Source organism: Grampus griseus (assembly GCF_964374135.1).
Source record: "Grampus griseus genome assembly, chromosome: 8".
Taxonomy (NCBI): Eukaryota; Metazoa; Chordata; class Mammalia; order Artiodactyla; family Delphinidae; genus Grampus; species Grampus griseus.
Genome location: NC_139002.1, coordinates 98970277 through 98985243, shown reverse-complemented (window position 1 = coordinate 98985243; position 14967 = coordinate 98970277). Strand labels below are relative to the sequence as shown.

The 14967-nt window shown below is 42.8% G+C and overlaps 1 protein-coding gene across 1 annotated transcript; it reads right to left on the bottom strand.

The window, feature by feature from the left end:
• Nucleotides 1–994: 994 nt before the first annotated feature.
• Nucleotides 995–1946, bottom strand: OR6Q1 (olfactory receptor family 6 subfamily Q member 1; the record flags this gene model as incomplete). The annotated part of the gene is given in 2 exon segments (XM_082659494.1): nt 995–1177; nt 1182–1946. Coding segments are annotated over 2 exon segments (948 nt in total).
• Between the last annotated feature and the right edge of the window lie 13021 nt (nt 1947–14967).

Sequence of the window (14967 nt, the reverse complement as noted above, 5' to 3'; positions counted from 1 at the left end):
ACAGAAACTGAGTTTACAGTTACAGAAACTGTGAACTGTTACAGTTACAGTTTAGAAGATAAACTTATGGTTACCAGGGGTAAGGGGGGAGGGATAAATTGGAAGATTGGGATTGACATACACACACTACTATATATAAACTAGATAACAAATAGGACCTACCATATAGCACAGGGAACTCTACTCAATACTCTGTAATGGCCTATATGGGAAAAGAATCTAAAAAAGAGTGGAGGGCTTCCCTGGTGGCACAGTGATAAAGAATGTGTCTGCCACTGCAGGTGACACGGGTTTGAGGCCTGGTCCAGGAAGATCCCACATGCTGTGGAGCAACTAAGCCCATGTGCCACAACTACAGAAGCCCGTGCCTAGAGCCCGTGCTCTGCAACAAGAGAAGCAACAAGAGAAGCATGTGCAACACAACGAAGAGTAGCCCCCGCTCGCCACAACTAGAGAAAGCCCGCACACGGCAACGAAGACCCAACGCAGCCAAAAATAAATAAATAAAATTTTAAAATAAAAAGTAGTGGATATATGTATATGTATAACAGATTCACTATGATGTACACCTGAAAGTAACACAGCTTTGAAATCAACTATACCCCAATAAAAAAAATTTTTTAATAAAAATGAAAATAATTGGATAGCTAAAAAAGAAGGAAAGAAAGCAGAGAAGTGATGGCAAAGAGGAAGAGAAGCATGTGGTGGTAACTGGAGACAGGGAGCTTCCAGAAAAAAAAAGATGCAAGGAACCTGGATCCTTGAATGCCTGTTGAGCACATCTACCAACCTGGATCACTCACCTTGGACTCTTCAGGATAGAGAAAGTATCCTTCATTCTTTAAGCTACATTATAGTTATAGCAGACTAGCGTTTTACTTGAACTAATACATAGTCCATAACTCCTGACTCCTAGGCCTCTGTTCCATTCCAGAGTCCTCACCACCCTCCTTCTAAAAAGCCAAGGCAAGGACACTGGATCCCCACCTCCCCCTCACTGACCTTTCCAAGACCTGAAGGAAAAGGCTCTGCCCAGAGCTCCCTTCACCTCTTTGTTTCGAAGACTGTAGATGAGAGGGTTGAGCATTGGAGTGACGATGGAGTAGAAGACAGAAACCACCTTGTTGAAGTTGATGGAAGGGACCACTTTGGTCCGGACATACATGAAGAAGAGTGTCATAGAAGAGGCTCACCACAGTCAGGTGGGCTGCACAGGAGGAGAAGGCCTTCCGGCACTTGGCAGCCAAGCGGATATGCAGCAGCGTCCAGACAATGTTGCCACAGGACACAGCGATGACTGTGGAGGAGGTCAGGAGCACAGCCAGAGAGACCAGGAAGTCTGTGGTCTCCTTCAGGGTGACATCCGAGCAGGACAAGGCTAGCAGGGGTGAAGCATCATAGAAGAAGTGATCAATGACATTGGGGCCACAAAATGTCAGTCGGGACATGAGGTAGATGGGCACAATGGGGGTGAGGAAGCCAACCAGCCAACAAGCAGCTGACAGACGGAAGCAGCTGCCCCAGGACACCAAGGCCCCATATCGGAGAGGCATACAAATGGCCACGTAGCGGTCATAGGCCATGGCAGCCAGTAGGAAACACTCCGTTGCCCCAAGGAAGGTAAAGATGAAGAGCTGGGACAGACATCCAGCATAGGAGATATTCTTGCCCCCGTGTCCCCCAGTAAAACCAGCCAGCATCTTGGGCACTGTGACTGAAGTGTACCAGATTTCAAGGCAGGACAAGTGTGTCGGGAAGACATACATCGGTCTACGTAGCTGGTGGTCCAAACCCACAACCAGGATGATGGCCAAATTCTCCACCAAGGTGAACAGGTACATAGTGAAGAAGAGAGTAAAGAAGAGGAGGCGCATTTCATGCACCTCAGCAAAGCCCACCATAACAAACTCTGTTATGTGGGTCCAGTTTTGGTCACAGGGCTGCATATGTGAGTAGTCTCAGCCTCACAGATAATGACAACTCAAGGAGAACCTATGAGATGCCGGACTGAAGTATCTTTCACTTCAGGAGAGGAAAATAAAGTCAAGACGCTATCCTTAACTCTCAAAAAAATGTATAGTCCATGAGGGGCACGAGAAAACAGACGATTAAAGTACAAAATGGAAAGTGCTAGATAGAAATAAGACAGGATATTAATGGGAGGCAGTAGAGGGGAAGCTCAACCAGTCCTGAGGAATCAGGGAAATCTTCTCGGAGGAAGAGCTGTCTAAATTGGAACCTGAAAAATAAGTATAAGTTAGTGACATAAAAGATAGAGAAATAGAGAGCACATAACAAGTATAAAATCTCAGACATCAGAGAGAACATCATGTATTTTGGAAACCTCAAGTACCATGAAGGTTAAGAGCTTGGCTTCCTGATCAAGCATTCCTGGCTCCAAATACAAAAGAACCTAACTAAAAGAGTTGTTGTGAAAATTTTAATTAGATAATCCCTCTAAAGTATTTATCATGATTGGGTTAAAAATACTAGGGAATAATACCCTCCAAGTCCATTCATGTTGTGGCAAATGGCAAATTTTCATTCTTTTTTATGGCTGAGGAGTATTCCGTTGTGTGTGTGTGTGTGTGTGTACATCTTCCTTATCATTCACCTGTGATGGACGCTTAGGGTATTATGCTTAGTGAAATAAGTCAGACAGAGAAAGACAAATGCTCTATGATATGACTTATATGTGGAATCTAAAAATAAAACAAGTGAATGAGTATAACAAAACAGACTCACTGATATAGAGATCAAACTAGTGGTTACCAATGGGGAGAGAGAAGTAGGGAGGGACACCTTAGGGGTAGGGGAGTAAGAGGTATAAACTACTACGTATAAAATAAATAAGCTACAAGGATATATTGTGCAGCACAGGGAATATGGCCAAGATTTTATAATAACTATAAACCTTTATATTGTGAGTCGCTATGTTGTCCACTCAAAACTTACATAATACTGTACATCAACTGCACCTCAATAAAAATGCATGCATGCATACACACGTACATACATACTAGAGGACATTCTTAGATGTTGACTTCTCCTGGAATAGATCATAGAGGGGAAGTGACTTTCACTGAGCTTGAGGAACAGTCCAGGCCAACATCATGAAGAGCTAGTAACCAAGTTAATGAAGGTCAAAGCTGAGTGTCAGGGCTTCCCTGGTGGCGCAGTGGTTGGGAGTCTGCCTGCCGATGCAGGGAACACGGGTTCGTGCCCCAGTCCGGGAAGATCCCACATGCCCCGGAGCGGCTGGGCCCGTGAGCCATGGCCGCTGAGCCTGCGTGTCCGGAGCCTGTGCTCCGCAATGGGAGAGGCCACAACAGTGAGAGGCTGGCATACCGCCGAAAGAAAATAAAACAAAACAAAACAAAAAATTAATAATAATTCCATCTTGTAAAACAGATAATAAAAACGGGGTCCAAAAAGATGAACTCTTATCTAATTTTAAGAGTAAGTGAACACACCATTGTAAAGCAATTATACTCCAATAAAGGTGTTAAAAAAAAAGAGAGTAAGAGAATATAATGTGCCCATTACTGTGGTCATTTTTAAATTCTTTGACACTCTTCCCATTAAAAAGTGGGGCCAATGGCCACTCCCCTTGAATCTGAGCTTTGTGGCTGCTTGACGACATAAGAAGACAGAAGTGGTGCTGTGCCGGTTTCCAGGCCTTAAGAAACTGATTCCTCTCCCTGCTTCTTGGAACCCAGCCACCATGGTGTGAGGAAGCCCAAGCAGCCTGCAGAAAGGCCCAGATGGAGAGGAATTAAGGTCCCTGGTCCTCAGCCCTGGCTGATCTCCCACTGACAGCCAGCACCAACATGCCAGCCAGGTGAATGAGTCATCTGAAGAATCGACCCTCCAGCCCTGGTCAAGCTGACCCCGCTGACACCAGTCTTCCCTGCTGGGCCTTCCCCAAATTGCAGATTTGTGAACTAAATAGCTGATTGTCATTTCTGTAAGCCACTAAGCTTTGGAGTGGTTTGTTAAACAGCAGTAGATAACTGAAACCATTACATACTTGTTCTGTAACCTTGGACAAATTATTGAATGTCTCTGACCCTTTGGAGGAAAACAAATCGTGTTTTGCCTCTGGTCACACAAATGCCTGAACTGGAATTTGAATCCAGGTTTGCCAAGGTCTAAAACCCTTGCTCTTTCCCCTAAAAATAATTCAACAGGTTCCCTCGGGTATCAACATTTCATGATTTGCTGGCAGTGAAAGCACGTAGAGATACAAAATCAGAAATAAACAAGGTCAGAGTCTTCAGATTCCTGCAGGTATCTTCACCACACCTAAATCCAGGCTCCAATATCCCCATAGTGGGGGTCTATAAACACTGGTTTCCTGAACAAATAATTGCACTGCAGCCCCAGATGCTTCACGCTTCTGTTGGCTCCAGGAAATTTCAGAGCACAGTTCCTGCACGTTTCTCCCCTTTGCAATTTGGCTTATCGTGTAGCATCTTAGGAACAGTGCTCACCCTTTCCAGATACCCTTCCTCACTGCGCACAGATGCTGTAGAAACCTGCCTTACAGGTTTCACGGTAAAGCTTTCGGAAATGTTCATTCTTTTTCATAGTCATTAAAAGCACAAGATTTAGAGTCAAACAGATCTGAAATCAAGCCCTGGACCTGCAATTCACTAGCTTGGTTGCCTCATCCATTAGTTGTTAGTATTGTTGCTAAATCTTACCTGGCCTTCCAGCTGTGACTCAAGTTCGATAGTCTCATCTTCAGTAGGAAGACTTTTCCTTCCCTTATTCCTCCAAACTTGTATGCAGGTCAGACCAAAATACGCACAGGGCACCCGCTCTGTGCCAGGCGCCATAGCAGATGTACCAGAGGGGCAACCTTGCACAGAGCAGGTGCCCGAGCATCTACCACAGGGCCTGGGACAGGTGTTACCTTATGATAGTTTCAGTTCTCTGATCCATAACTTAGAGATAGGATGCCAGAACCTGAGGGGGTTTGTATCAAATCCAGATGTTACCTTGAAAGAACGGCTTTTATTACTCAACTGCTGAACAAGGGGTAAAGAAGTAGGATATTTTGAACACACACACACCGCAAAGACCCCCCCCCCCCCGCAGTGTGGAGCGCTGTTACGAGGCAGCCGGGCCAGGGGCTCGTTCCCAGCCTCTTGCCTCCAGCCCGGGATGCATCTCACTTGTGGGCTGGGATTTTGAAGAAGCAGGTGAGCTTTCCCACTGTCTTCAGGCTCTCTCCCTCTCTAGTCACAGACTAAATTCAGAATATTTGGAGACTTCAGTGGACGGCAGAACCACACCATCAAAAGAGCCTAGATCCCTAAGGAAAACCAGTCATGCCTCCGAGATCAGGGGCCATCAAACCTCTTCTGTAAAGAGCCGGATAGTAAATGGGAGAGATGGGATTCAAACCCCAGCGCATCTGACCTAGATATCTGTGCTTCCCACACACACACACTGTGCCACTTCCCTCTGTTATTTCATGTCACCAAATGGCAAACCTGCAACCCTGGCTGCCAGCCCTGCCTGTGAGGTTCATTTCTCTGCAGCTCGGGGCCCCGCTGGACTGGAGAAGTCCCCCGGCGGGCTCTGGCGACCTGCAGGGGCACAGCGACACTCCCAGGCCTGTTAACCACATTGGCTTCCTCTCCGAGATTAAGAGAACATTATCAACCAAGTGTCAAGTAGGAAGGCCACGGTGGGGTTGTGGGGAGAGGATAGGGTCATATGGGACAATCACTGAATGAGGAGAGGAAGCCACCCAGGAACCTGGCCTAGTTTAGTGTCCTCAAAGGATGGTGTTCCCTTGGCTAAGACTTTCCCTAACAAATGTGGAAAACAGTTTGAGGCCCATGCAGGGAAATTAAAATCGGGTTCCTGCAGCTATTTGCTGGTGCAGCTATGTGATAAGCCTGGTGGGAGAGGCTAGATTTCTCCCTGTTTCAGTTCTCTCTACCCAGCCTCTGGGAGACTTGTCCCCAACGGTGAAAGGCGTTGGAAAATGAACATGCTCAGACCCAGACAATGATTTCAGAACCCAACCACCAAACCAAGGTGAGCAGACGATGGTGGCGCGGGACCACAAGGCAGGCAGAAGGGGCTACAGGAGGCGTAGCAGCTGAAGCCCGGGGTCCTGCTCTCTGCCTCCTCTCTGCTCTTACATCCTGCACCGTGACAGCAATAGTTACTCCCACTTTCAGGCACGCAGACAACCCCCCGAGTTCACAGCACCATCTCTAAAATCACAGGAGCTGAGCTTGACCCTGGCTCCATCAGGTACCAGCTGTATTTTAGAAAAGGTTCTTAATCTCGTTGAGCCTCTTTTTTTTTCATCTTCAAATGGAGGGCGTAATATGTACATTTGCAGGGCTGGTCTAAAAATGGAAGGTCAAAGCATTAAGCGACAATTCAGGGCCTTTGCTCTTATTGTTCCTTCTGCCTTTCTGGGTGACTTCCTCCTGTACTTCCTTCAATTCTCCCTCACATAGAGACCCTTTCTGACCACCTCTCTGAAAATACAACTCCCGTCACTCTCTGACCCCCTTCTCGCCTTGATTTTTTGGTCACAGCTTCATTGTCATCTGTTAGACATTTATTTGTTTGTCTATAACATCATACACACGCACACACATACACACACACACACGTAAGCTCCTTGAAGATAGTGCCTTTGTTCATCACTGTGTTGCCAGTGCCAAAAAGAGTCACTGGATGAAGTCTGCATGCAATGAATATGTTGATATAATAAAAATAGTTGGATGTATGCTCTGAGCATTATGTTGACCCAGAATGCTATTTTCTTTCCACATCCAGTTATCTGTTTGAAGGAAACAGGAAGGAAAGGAAGGCCACCAATACTTACAGAAGAGCTGTCCAATCTGGATGTTGAAGTCCAAGCAACCCTCCTGCCAATCAGCTCCAAGACCGAAGGTGCCCGCAAGAATGATGCCTGTGTGCCTGGAGCAGCCCACGCTCACTGGCCTTGGGTGAGAAACAAGTTGAATTGATTTTTGCATATAATTCTTTTCCTTAGCTACTGAATTTAGTTTTAAATTTCCTGAAAAACTGTATTATATCAGCTCTTCTCAAACTCTGCTCCACCAAGCCCTGTTTCCCCAGTTGCCAGGTGGCTGCAGAGGGGGAGAGAGGCACCTAGCATGTGGGGCTCCCACAAACCCTGCTTCAACCACTAGGAAGTGGCAAAGTCCAGATGAGAATACAGCCCAGTCTGACCCCAGAGCCCACCATCTTTCCACCATACCGCCTCCCCGGGGGTTGGCTTTCCTAAAACTAAACCTGATCAATTAACTGAGAGCTTCTCTCATTATTCCAGCAGCTTCAATACTCAGTACCATGACCTGTTCCTCAAAGCCACTCACAGACGGTCTCTTCATGAATGGAAAAATGGGAAGTGGAGGCATAGAAAAGAAATGGGAAGGGTCTCCAGTCATATGTGCAGCAGAGACCCCAGTCCCAAGGCAAGCCAGAGAGAGCCCACTATAGCAGAAAAGATCCGAGGTGGATCAAACTATCTATCTGAGCTCCTAATCTCTCAATAGGAATAATGCCTGCTCTTCCTGTCTCCCGGATATTATGTGAATCAGTGAATAGTAGATAGGAAGGCTCTGAAAACTTTAAAGGTACACTCCAGGAAGACCTTCTTTTTATCTTGCTTCCGTTACTGATGGTCTAGTGATTACTGCAGAATTTCAATAAAGGGAAAGCCTAGGGGATGGCAATCTCAGGGGGGCCCTGGGGATGGCCTTGAAGTTGCACTTGAATAACAAGAAAATTGATTTTGTTTATATTGTAGGTTTATTTTAAGTGTCTTGAGGGGGCAGACGGAGATGAAGGGGAACTAAAACCCCAAACGTCCCTTGATAGCCCTACTCTATGTGAGCTTAAGAAAATCAGTTGAATTCTGTGTGCCTCAGTTTCCTCACTTGAGAAATGGATTGATATTTAAAACCACAATGACTTGGTAAGAGAGTTTTTGAAAGAAAAAAATGAGATAACATATTGGGAAAACTGAAGAGAGGATTGGGTTATACTGAGGTCAGGGTTCCTGACTCCAGATTTTGTATCTCTTTGGTTGATGATGCTTTTTTTCCATTCACCACCTTCTGCACGCTCTTAGGATGTGTGCTTGTTAGTTTCCAGCATTGGTATAAACCAGAAGCTAACTAACCCATAATCGGGTGCTCAGAAATCTCTAGAAGAGCTGCTCACCTGTCCCTGCTACTTCTCTGCTTTTTCTCTGGGTAGAACACAAAGGTCCCAAGCGCTCAGAACCTTGGGACTGGTGGCAAATGCAAGCTATTGGATCTCATTGTGTAACAGGGACCCCAAATTCAAGGATCACAGCTTCTCTGAACAAAAGGCAGAGGGCAGAGATCCACAATCAGCTGAACTGGAAAGGAAAGAAACAGGGGTTGTCACTGGCCATAAAACGACTCATATCCCACGTAGGTACCTCTAACACCCTAGGGGTGACCCATGGGATCAGGTCTCCACGGAGGGTTGATGCAGTCAGTCAACAAAGGAAAGAAGATAATAAATCATGGAAAACTCTGCCCCACGGGGTGTGCAAAAGCTACATGGGAATCCCAGTTGGTAGACTAGCTGGACAAACGCCGATGGAGGACGAGGGGCCAGCCAAGGAAGGTTCCATGCCAGCTAGATTCTTTGTCAAAGTTTCTGGCTCTAACTACTCTGGAATAGGGTGAAATGAAAATTCGAGAGCTCCAGATTTACCAAGGCTGCAACGAGGTCTTCCTCTACTAGGGTGGGTCGGATATCCCCCATCCACCTACCTGCCCTTTATCCCCAGGTGGGGAAAAGCTACAATGATAACAATGGATATAACTGAGTAGCCCGTTTGGTTCAGGCTATATACAATTCAGATGTGAAATACCCAACCTCAATCCACAAAGAGTGAGACTTCCCTGGTGGTCCAGTGGTTAAGGCCCCGTGCTCCCAACACAGGCCTGGGTTCGATCCCTGGTCAGGGAACTAGATCCTGCATACCGCAGCTAAGACCAGGCACAGCCAAATAAATAAATATATATATATATTTTTAATCTGCAAGGAGTTCAGAGTCTCACAGAGGCTGTGACTAAGGGTCACTTTTATCCTGAATGTACCTATGCTCATTTGCCTTTCTTCCAAAGAACTTCCTCCAAAAAAAAAAGAACTTCCTCCAGAGGATTTGATGATTATCTACGGCTGAGAAATCTTTTTCTGCATAAAGGAAATATGGCATCATTTCACTATAAAGCAAAAGGAACATCAGGGGTGGTGAGTATCCACTCTGTTGGATCATAGGAGGCAGCTGAACCAAAATTAACAGGGCGCTGGAGATGACTATTTCTTTAACATACACGTGGGATCATTCCCCTTTATTTCACATGACTTGGGTCCAGCCTTAATGTTTCAGGTGCCAACTAATCAGTAAAGCTATCTTCCCAACTAATCAATAAAACTCCTTGATAACAGGGCCAAGTTCTATATTTTTACTGGATCTCACAAACCTAACACAGTGTAGCTCAGTGTCAAACATCATAGACTTGGATTTGAATCCCACATAAGCCTCTAAATGGATGTGCTACGTTGGGGAAGTCAATCTCTCTGAGCCAGTTTCCTCATCTCTAAAGTTAGGAAAATAATGCTACCTGACAGGGATGTGGTTAGAGATGAATGAGGCAATAAAGTAAAAGGGTTCACTTATCTAACAGCGGACATGAGATGGTTACACATAAAACTTTGGGCTGCCAAAGGGAGGACGTTTAACAGTATCATACCTGTATCTCTGCTCAATGGAAAAACCCCTTTTCAGCTCTGACCCAAGTTGACCCAATCTGACAGAGACTCCAAGAGTACAGAGTAAAACATCCTCTTCTGCACTGACATACAAGGCTGACCAAAAGAAGTTAGGAAGACCAGCATGCCAGCAGGCCGAGGGCATTCAGGAGGAAACAGCCTAGAGAACCAAGGAAACAGGCAAATGTCAAATTCTGCTCTCAAACCCAGGCCCCACCAGTTCCTGTCTTTCTCCTCCTCTCCTCTCACCTTTCAGAACACTTTATTTCACTTATGCGGGTAATACTCTGCCCTGACAATGTAAACCAACCCAGCCGTGCTGGTTTTCTTAAGTTCTATCACTCTATCTGTTGTCCCAGTTTTATACCACAAAAGTCCAAACTTGAGCAATTAAAGGCAGCATTCTCCTCTGTGAGGGTAATAAAAGAGGCTTTGAATTATCATATTCCTTTTCTTCTCCTCTTGCCTAAAGAATCAAATATCCCAGCTCAAAAACCAGGACACATAGAGGAGGGTCAGCAGAACCAACTCTCTGACAAAGAAAGAGGAACCCAGTCTAGAGTGAAAAGCTGAGGGCCTTCGCCATTCCTCTAAGAAGAAATTTGAAATCACTACTTGTAGTCATAATTGTTGTATATCATTATGATGAATTATGTGGCATTGTATATAGTTCTTATTTCACAATAGAGACTCAGTCTTCTCAAAATCATGTTTTTCGTCTTTCACAACATCCAGAAGCAAAGTCTGGCCTGGTATTTTTCCAGGTATTCTTTTTAATGCCTTTTTATCATGAAATAATTCAAATGTGTTCAAATGTACACTCAAGAAGGAACATAATACAATGATGACTTTATACCTGCTCCCCAGATTTATCAAATATTAACCTTTGGCAGTAGTTACAGACTGAATGTTTGTGTCTCTCCAAAATTCATGTTAAATCCTAACGCCCAATATGATGGTACTAGAAGGTGGGACCTTTGGGAGGTGATTTGGTCAGGAGGATGGAGCCCTAATGAATGGGATTAGTGCCCTTATAAAAGGGGCTCCAGAGAGCTCTCTTGCCCTCTTTCTGCCATTTGAGGATACAAAAAAAATTTGGCAGTCTGCAGCCTGTAAGATGTTCTTTACCAGAACCCAACTATGCTGTCTCCCTGATCTCAGACTTCCAGCCTCCAGAACTGTGAGAAATAAATTTCTGTTGTTTGTATGTCACCTAGTCAATAGTATTCTGTTATAGCAGCCTGAACTAAGACAGCAATATTAAATTAAGATCTTTTTTTTGTAAAAATACAATTGATAGATGATAGATAGGTAGGTAGATAGATAGATAGATAGATAGATAGATAGATAGATAGATAAATAGATTTAAAAAGCAGATACAGGGACTTCCCTGGTGGTCCAGTGGTTAAGAATCTGCCTGCCAATGCAGGGGACACGGGTTTGAGCCCTGGTCAGGGAAGATCCCACATGCCGTGGAGTAGCTAAGCCCATACACCACAACTACTGAACCTGCGCTCTAGAGCCCATGAGCCACAACTAGTGAGCCCACGTGCTACAACTACTGAAGCCTGCGCACCTAGAGCCCATGCTCCGCAACAAGAGAAGCTGCTGCAATGAGAAGTCTGCGCACCACAACAAAGAGTAGCCCCCACTCACCGCAACTACAGAAAGCCTACGCTCAGCACCAAAGACCCAATGCAGCCAAAATCAATCAATCAATCAATAAGAATCCACCTTTGAATGCAGGGATGTGGGTTCGAACCCTGGTCAGGGAACTAATACCCACATGCAGCGGGGCAACTAAGCCCACACGCCACAACTACTGAGCCCTCACGCCTCAACTAGAGAGCCCATGTGCCACAACTACAGAGCCCACACACTCTGGACCCCATGGGCCACAACTAGAGAGAAGCCTGTGTACCACAACGAAGAGCCTGCATGCCACAACTAAGACCCGATGCAGCCAAAAAATAAAATAAAATAAATAAATAAATAAAATGCAGATACAGTTGAGGCCCTCTGTTTATCCATTTTCAATCCCATCACTCTCACTCCCTCCTTAGAATTAACCAATATCATAAATTCAGCATTATCCTGCTCATGCATAATTTATACCATTTGTTATCCATAAATATTATATTAGTTTGTTTTGCATTTCTTTAAAATGTATATAGATGGCATCAAACTCCATAGATCACTTTGTAATTTGCTTTTTTCATAGAATGTGTTTTTTCATTTTTTATGTTATATTTACAACTCTAGTTTTATTCATCTTAATTTCTATGTATATTCTGTTTTACTAAAAAAGCATAATTTACTCTTCATTCTCTTGCTGGTGGGCATTTGTTTCCGATTTTTTGCTCTTCCTAACAATAAACATTCTTGTGTACATCCTGTGCACATCAAAAGGCTGTCTGAGGGAGTGGTTCTCAAAGTGTGGTCCCACCAGCAGCAGCAGCACCTGAGAACATGTTAGATGCAAATCCTCAGTCTCTTCCCCAGACGCACTGGATTAGAAACTCTGGAAGTGGGGCCCAGTGATGGGTGCTTTAACAAGCCCACCAGGTGATTCTGAGACAAGCTGAAGTTTGAGAGGTGCTGCTCTAGGGTGTATACCTAAATGAGCACCTCCCACTTCACTGAATAATGCCAAATTGCTCTCTAAAGGGATTGCCCCAGCTCTATTCCCACCAGCAGTGTTTGAGACTCACTTAACAATATTTCTAATACAAAGCCAACACTGGGTGATACAGCCTCTTATAGTTTTGACCAACAGAGGGTTAGACATCACATCAAATGCTTATTGACAACATGTTTTTCCTCTCCTGTGCATTGCATTCCTTCATTTTTCTGTTGACTAGTTTAATAATTTGTAGAAATTCTGTGTATTTTCTAAACATCCATACTTTGTTATACAGTCAGTATTTTCCCAGCGTTTTAACTTTGTGCAGCATCTTTAAGTTTTACATAGTAAAATATACTTATCTTCCCCTGTACAGTTTGTGCTATTGTACCTTGACTAAAATGTATTCTAAAAATGTCTAGGTTTTGCTTTCTACACTGAGGTCTTTAACACAACTGGATTTAATCTTTGTCATGCTGCAAAGCAGAGATCTAATTTTTTTCTCATGTTGATAACATCCTTCCTCATTAATTGATAATATCACTTCTGTCATATATTCAGAGGGATATTCAAAATATTTAACAACCTCGTGGGTGACAACCAAGGGTTTTTTCTTAATATTACTTATTTATGTATCTTCCCTTTTTTTTTGATGAGTCTTGCTAGCGATTTACCTATCACATTATATTCCTTTTTTCTTTTTTCAAAGAACAAGCTTTTGGTTTTGTGTCCTCTCTAATTTTCTATTTCATTAATTTCTTCTCTTGTATTTATTATTTCCCTTCTTCTACCTTCATAAGTTACTTCATTGCTCTTTATTTTTTGGTTAAATACAACACATTTATTTTCATTTTTATCATTTATAATAAATGCAATTAAGCTACATATTTCCCTCTAGACACCACTTTAGCTATATCAAACAATTTTTTATGTTAGTAATTTATTATTGCTCAGCTATAAATATTTTTTTATTATGGCATTTATTTCATCTTTACTCAGAGTTATTCAGAGTTGCATTCTTAAGTTTCCCAATAAGTGGACAAAAAGAAAGTAGGGGTGTGTTAAACTACTTTTTATCATTCAAATTATTTCTAATTTAATTATGTGTTAAGATATTGTGGTCATTATGATATCAATTATTTAAAAGTTATTGAGATTTCCTTTTTGGCTTCATGGTCAAATTTTACAAAGATTCTATCTATACTTGAAAAAAATACATGTACACTTGTTGTGTGCAAAGTTTTTAGATACATATGCATACATTTTAGATCACACTTGCTAATTTTGTTATTCAAAGCTGCTATATCATTTCTAATCTTTGTCTGCTTGCTTTATGAGTTGTGTCAATCCCCTACTGTTGTTTTCTGACTTTCTCCTTAGAATTTTTCAATGTTTGCTTTATTTATTATGTTACATTATATGAAATTTTATTAGGGACATAAAAGTTCATAATTGTTTTTGTTTTGTTTTTGTTTTTGTTTTTTGTGGTACATGGGCCTCTCACTGTTGTGGCCTCTCCCATTGCGGAGTGCAGGCTCCAGACGCGCAGGCTCAGCAGCCATGGCTCACAGGCCCAGCCGCTCTGTGGCATGTGGGATCTTCCCGGACTGGGGCACAAACCCGTGTCCCCTGCATCGGCAGGCAGACTCTCAACCACTGCGCCACCAGGGAAGCACCATAATTGTTTTATCTTCCTGGTGTGTGGTTACATTTATTATTTTGTGTTTTCTCTCTTTATCCCTATGAATGTTTTTTGACTTTAGATCTATTTTGTCTTATGTTAATTTTGCTACACTAACTTCTTTGTTAGTATTTATGTTACACATCTTTTTCCACTTTTTTATTTGCAGCCTGTGTGGGGGGGGGTGTGTGTGTATCACTCTTCTCTTGTAGGAAGCATAGAGTTGCATTTTGTTTTTATCTATTTGATTGCTTCTGTCTTTTAATAGATGAATTTAACCCATTTTCATTTTTTGTAATTTGGTAGTTTAGACAACTATATTATCTTATTTTGTGTTTTCTATTACCATTCTTTGCTTCTTTTTCTTCTTCCCTATCTTCTTTTGTTTGATAATGTTTATTCTCTTCTGATTTGGAAGATATCAATATGTCTTATTTTAATGACTACTCTGAATTTTGTAACCTACATTCTTAACTATAAATGTTCTGATAAAGTCTACAATTATTTAATTACTCCCAATGTCAATAAATCCTTAATGTACTTTAAGTATCTCCTGCTTTGACTATCTCCCTCACCTTGTTATTACTGTTTTATGAAACAAAAAAATAATCTTAGACTCTAATCATTAATTAAAATTTTCAACACATTTCATCAATCTCTGTGATGTCTAGAACAACTTATTTGATTTAGGGGTGGGTGGGAAGAAGAGCTATTTAGAGGATACTAGCTTCTTGCAATCCACATTTCCTTCTGTTCCCACTTTTCTATTTCTGAAGCAAAGTTTAATAGTCTTTTAGTAAGGATCTATGTGTAGTAACGTATTTAGTATTTGTATGTCTAAAAA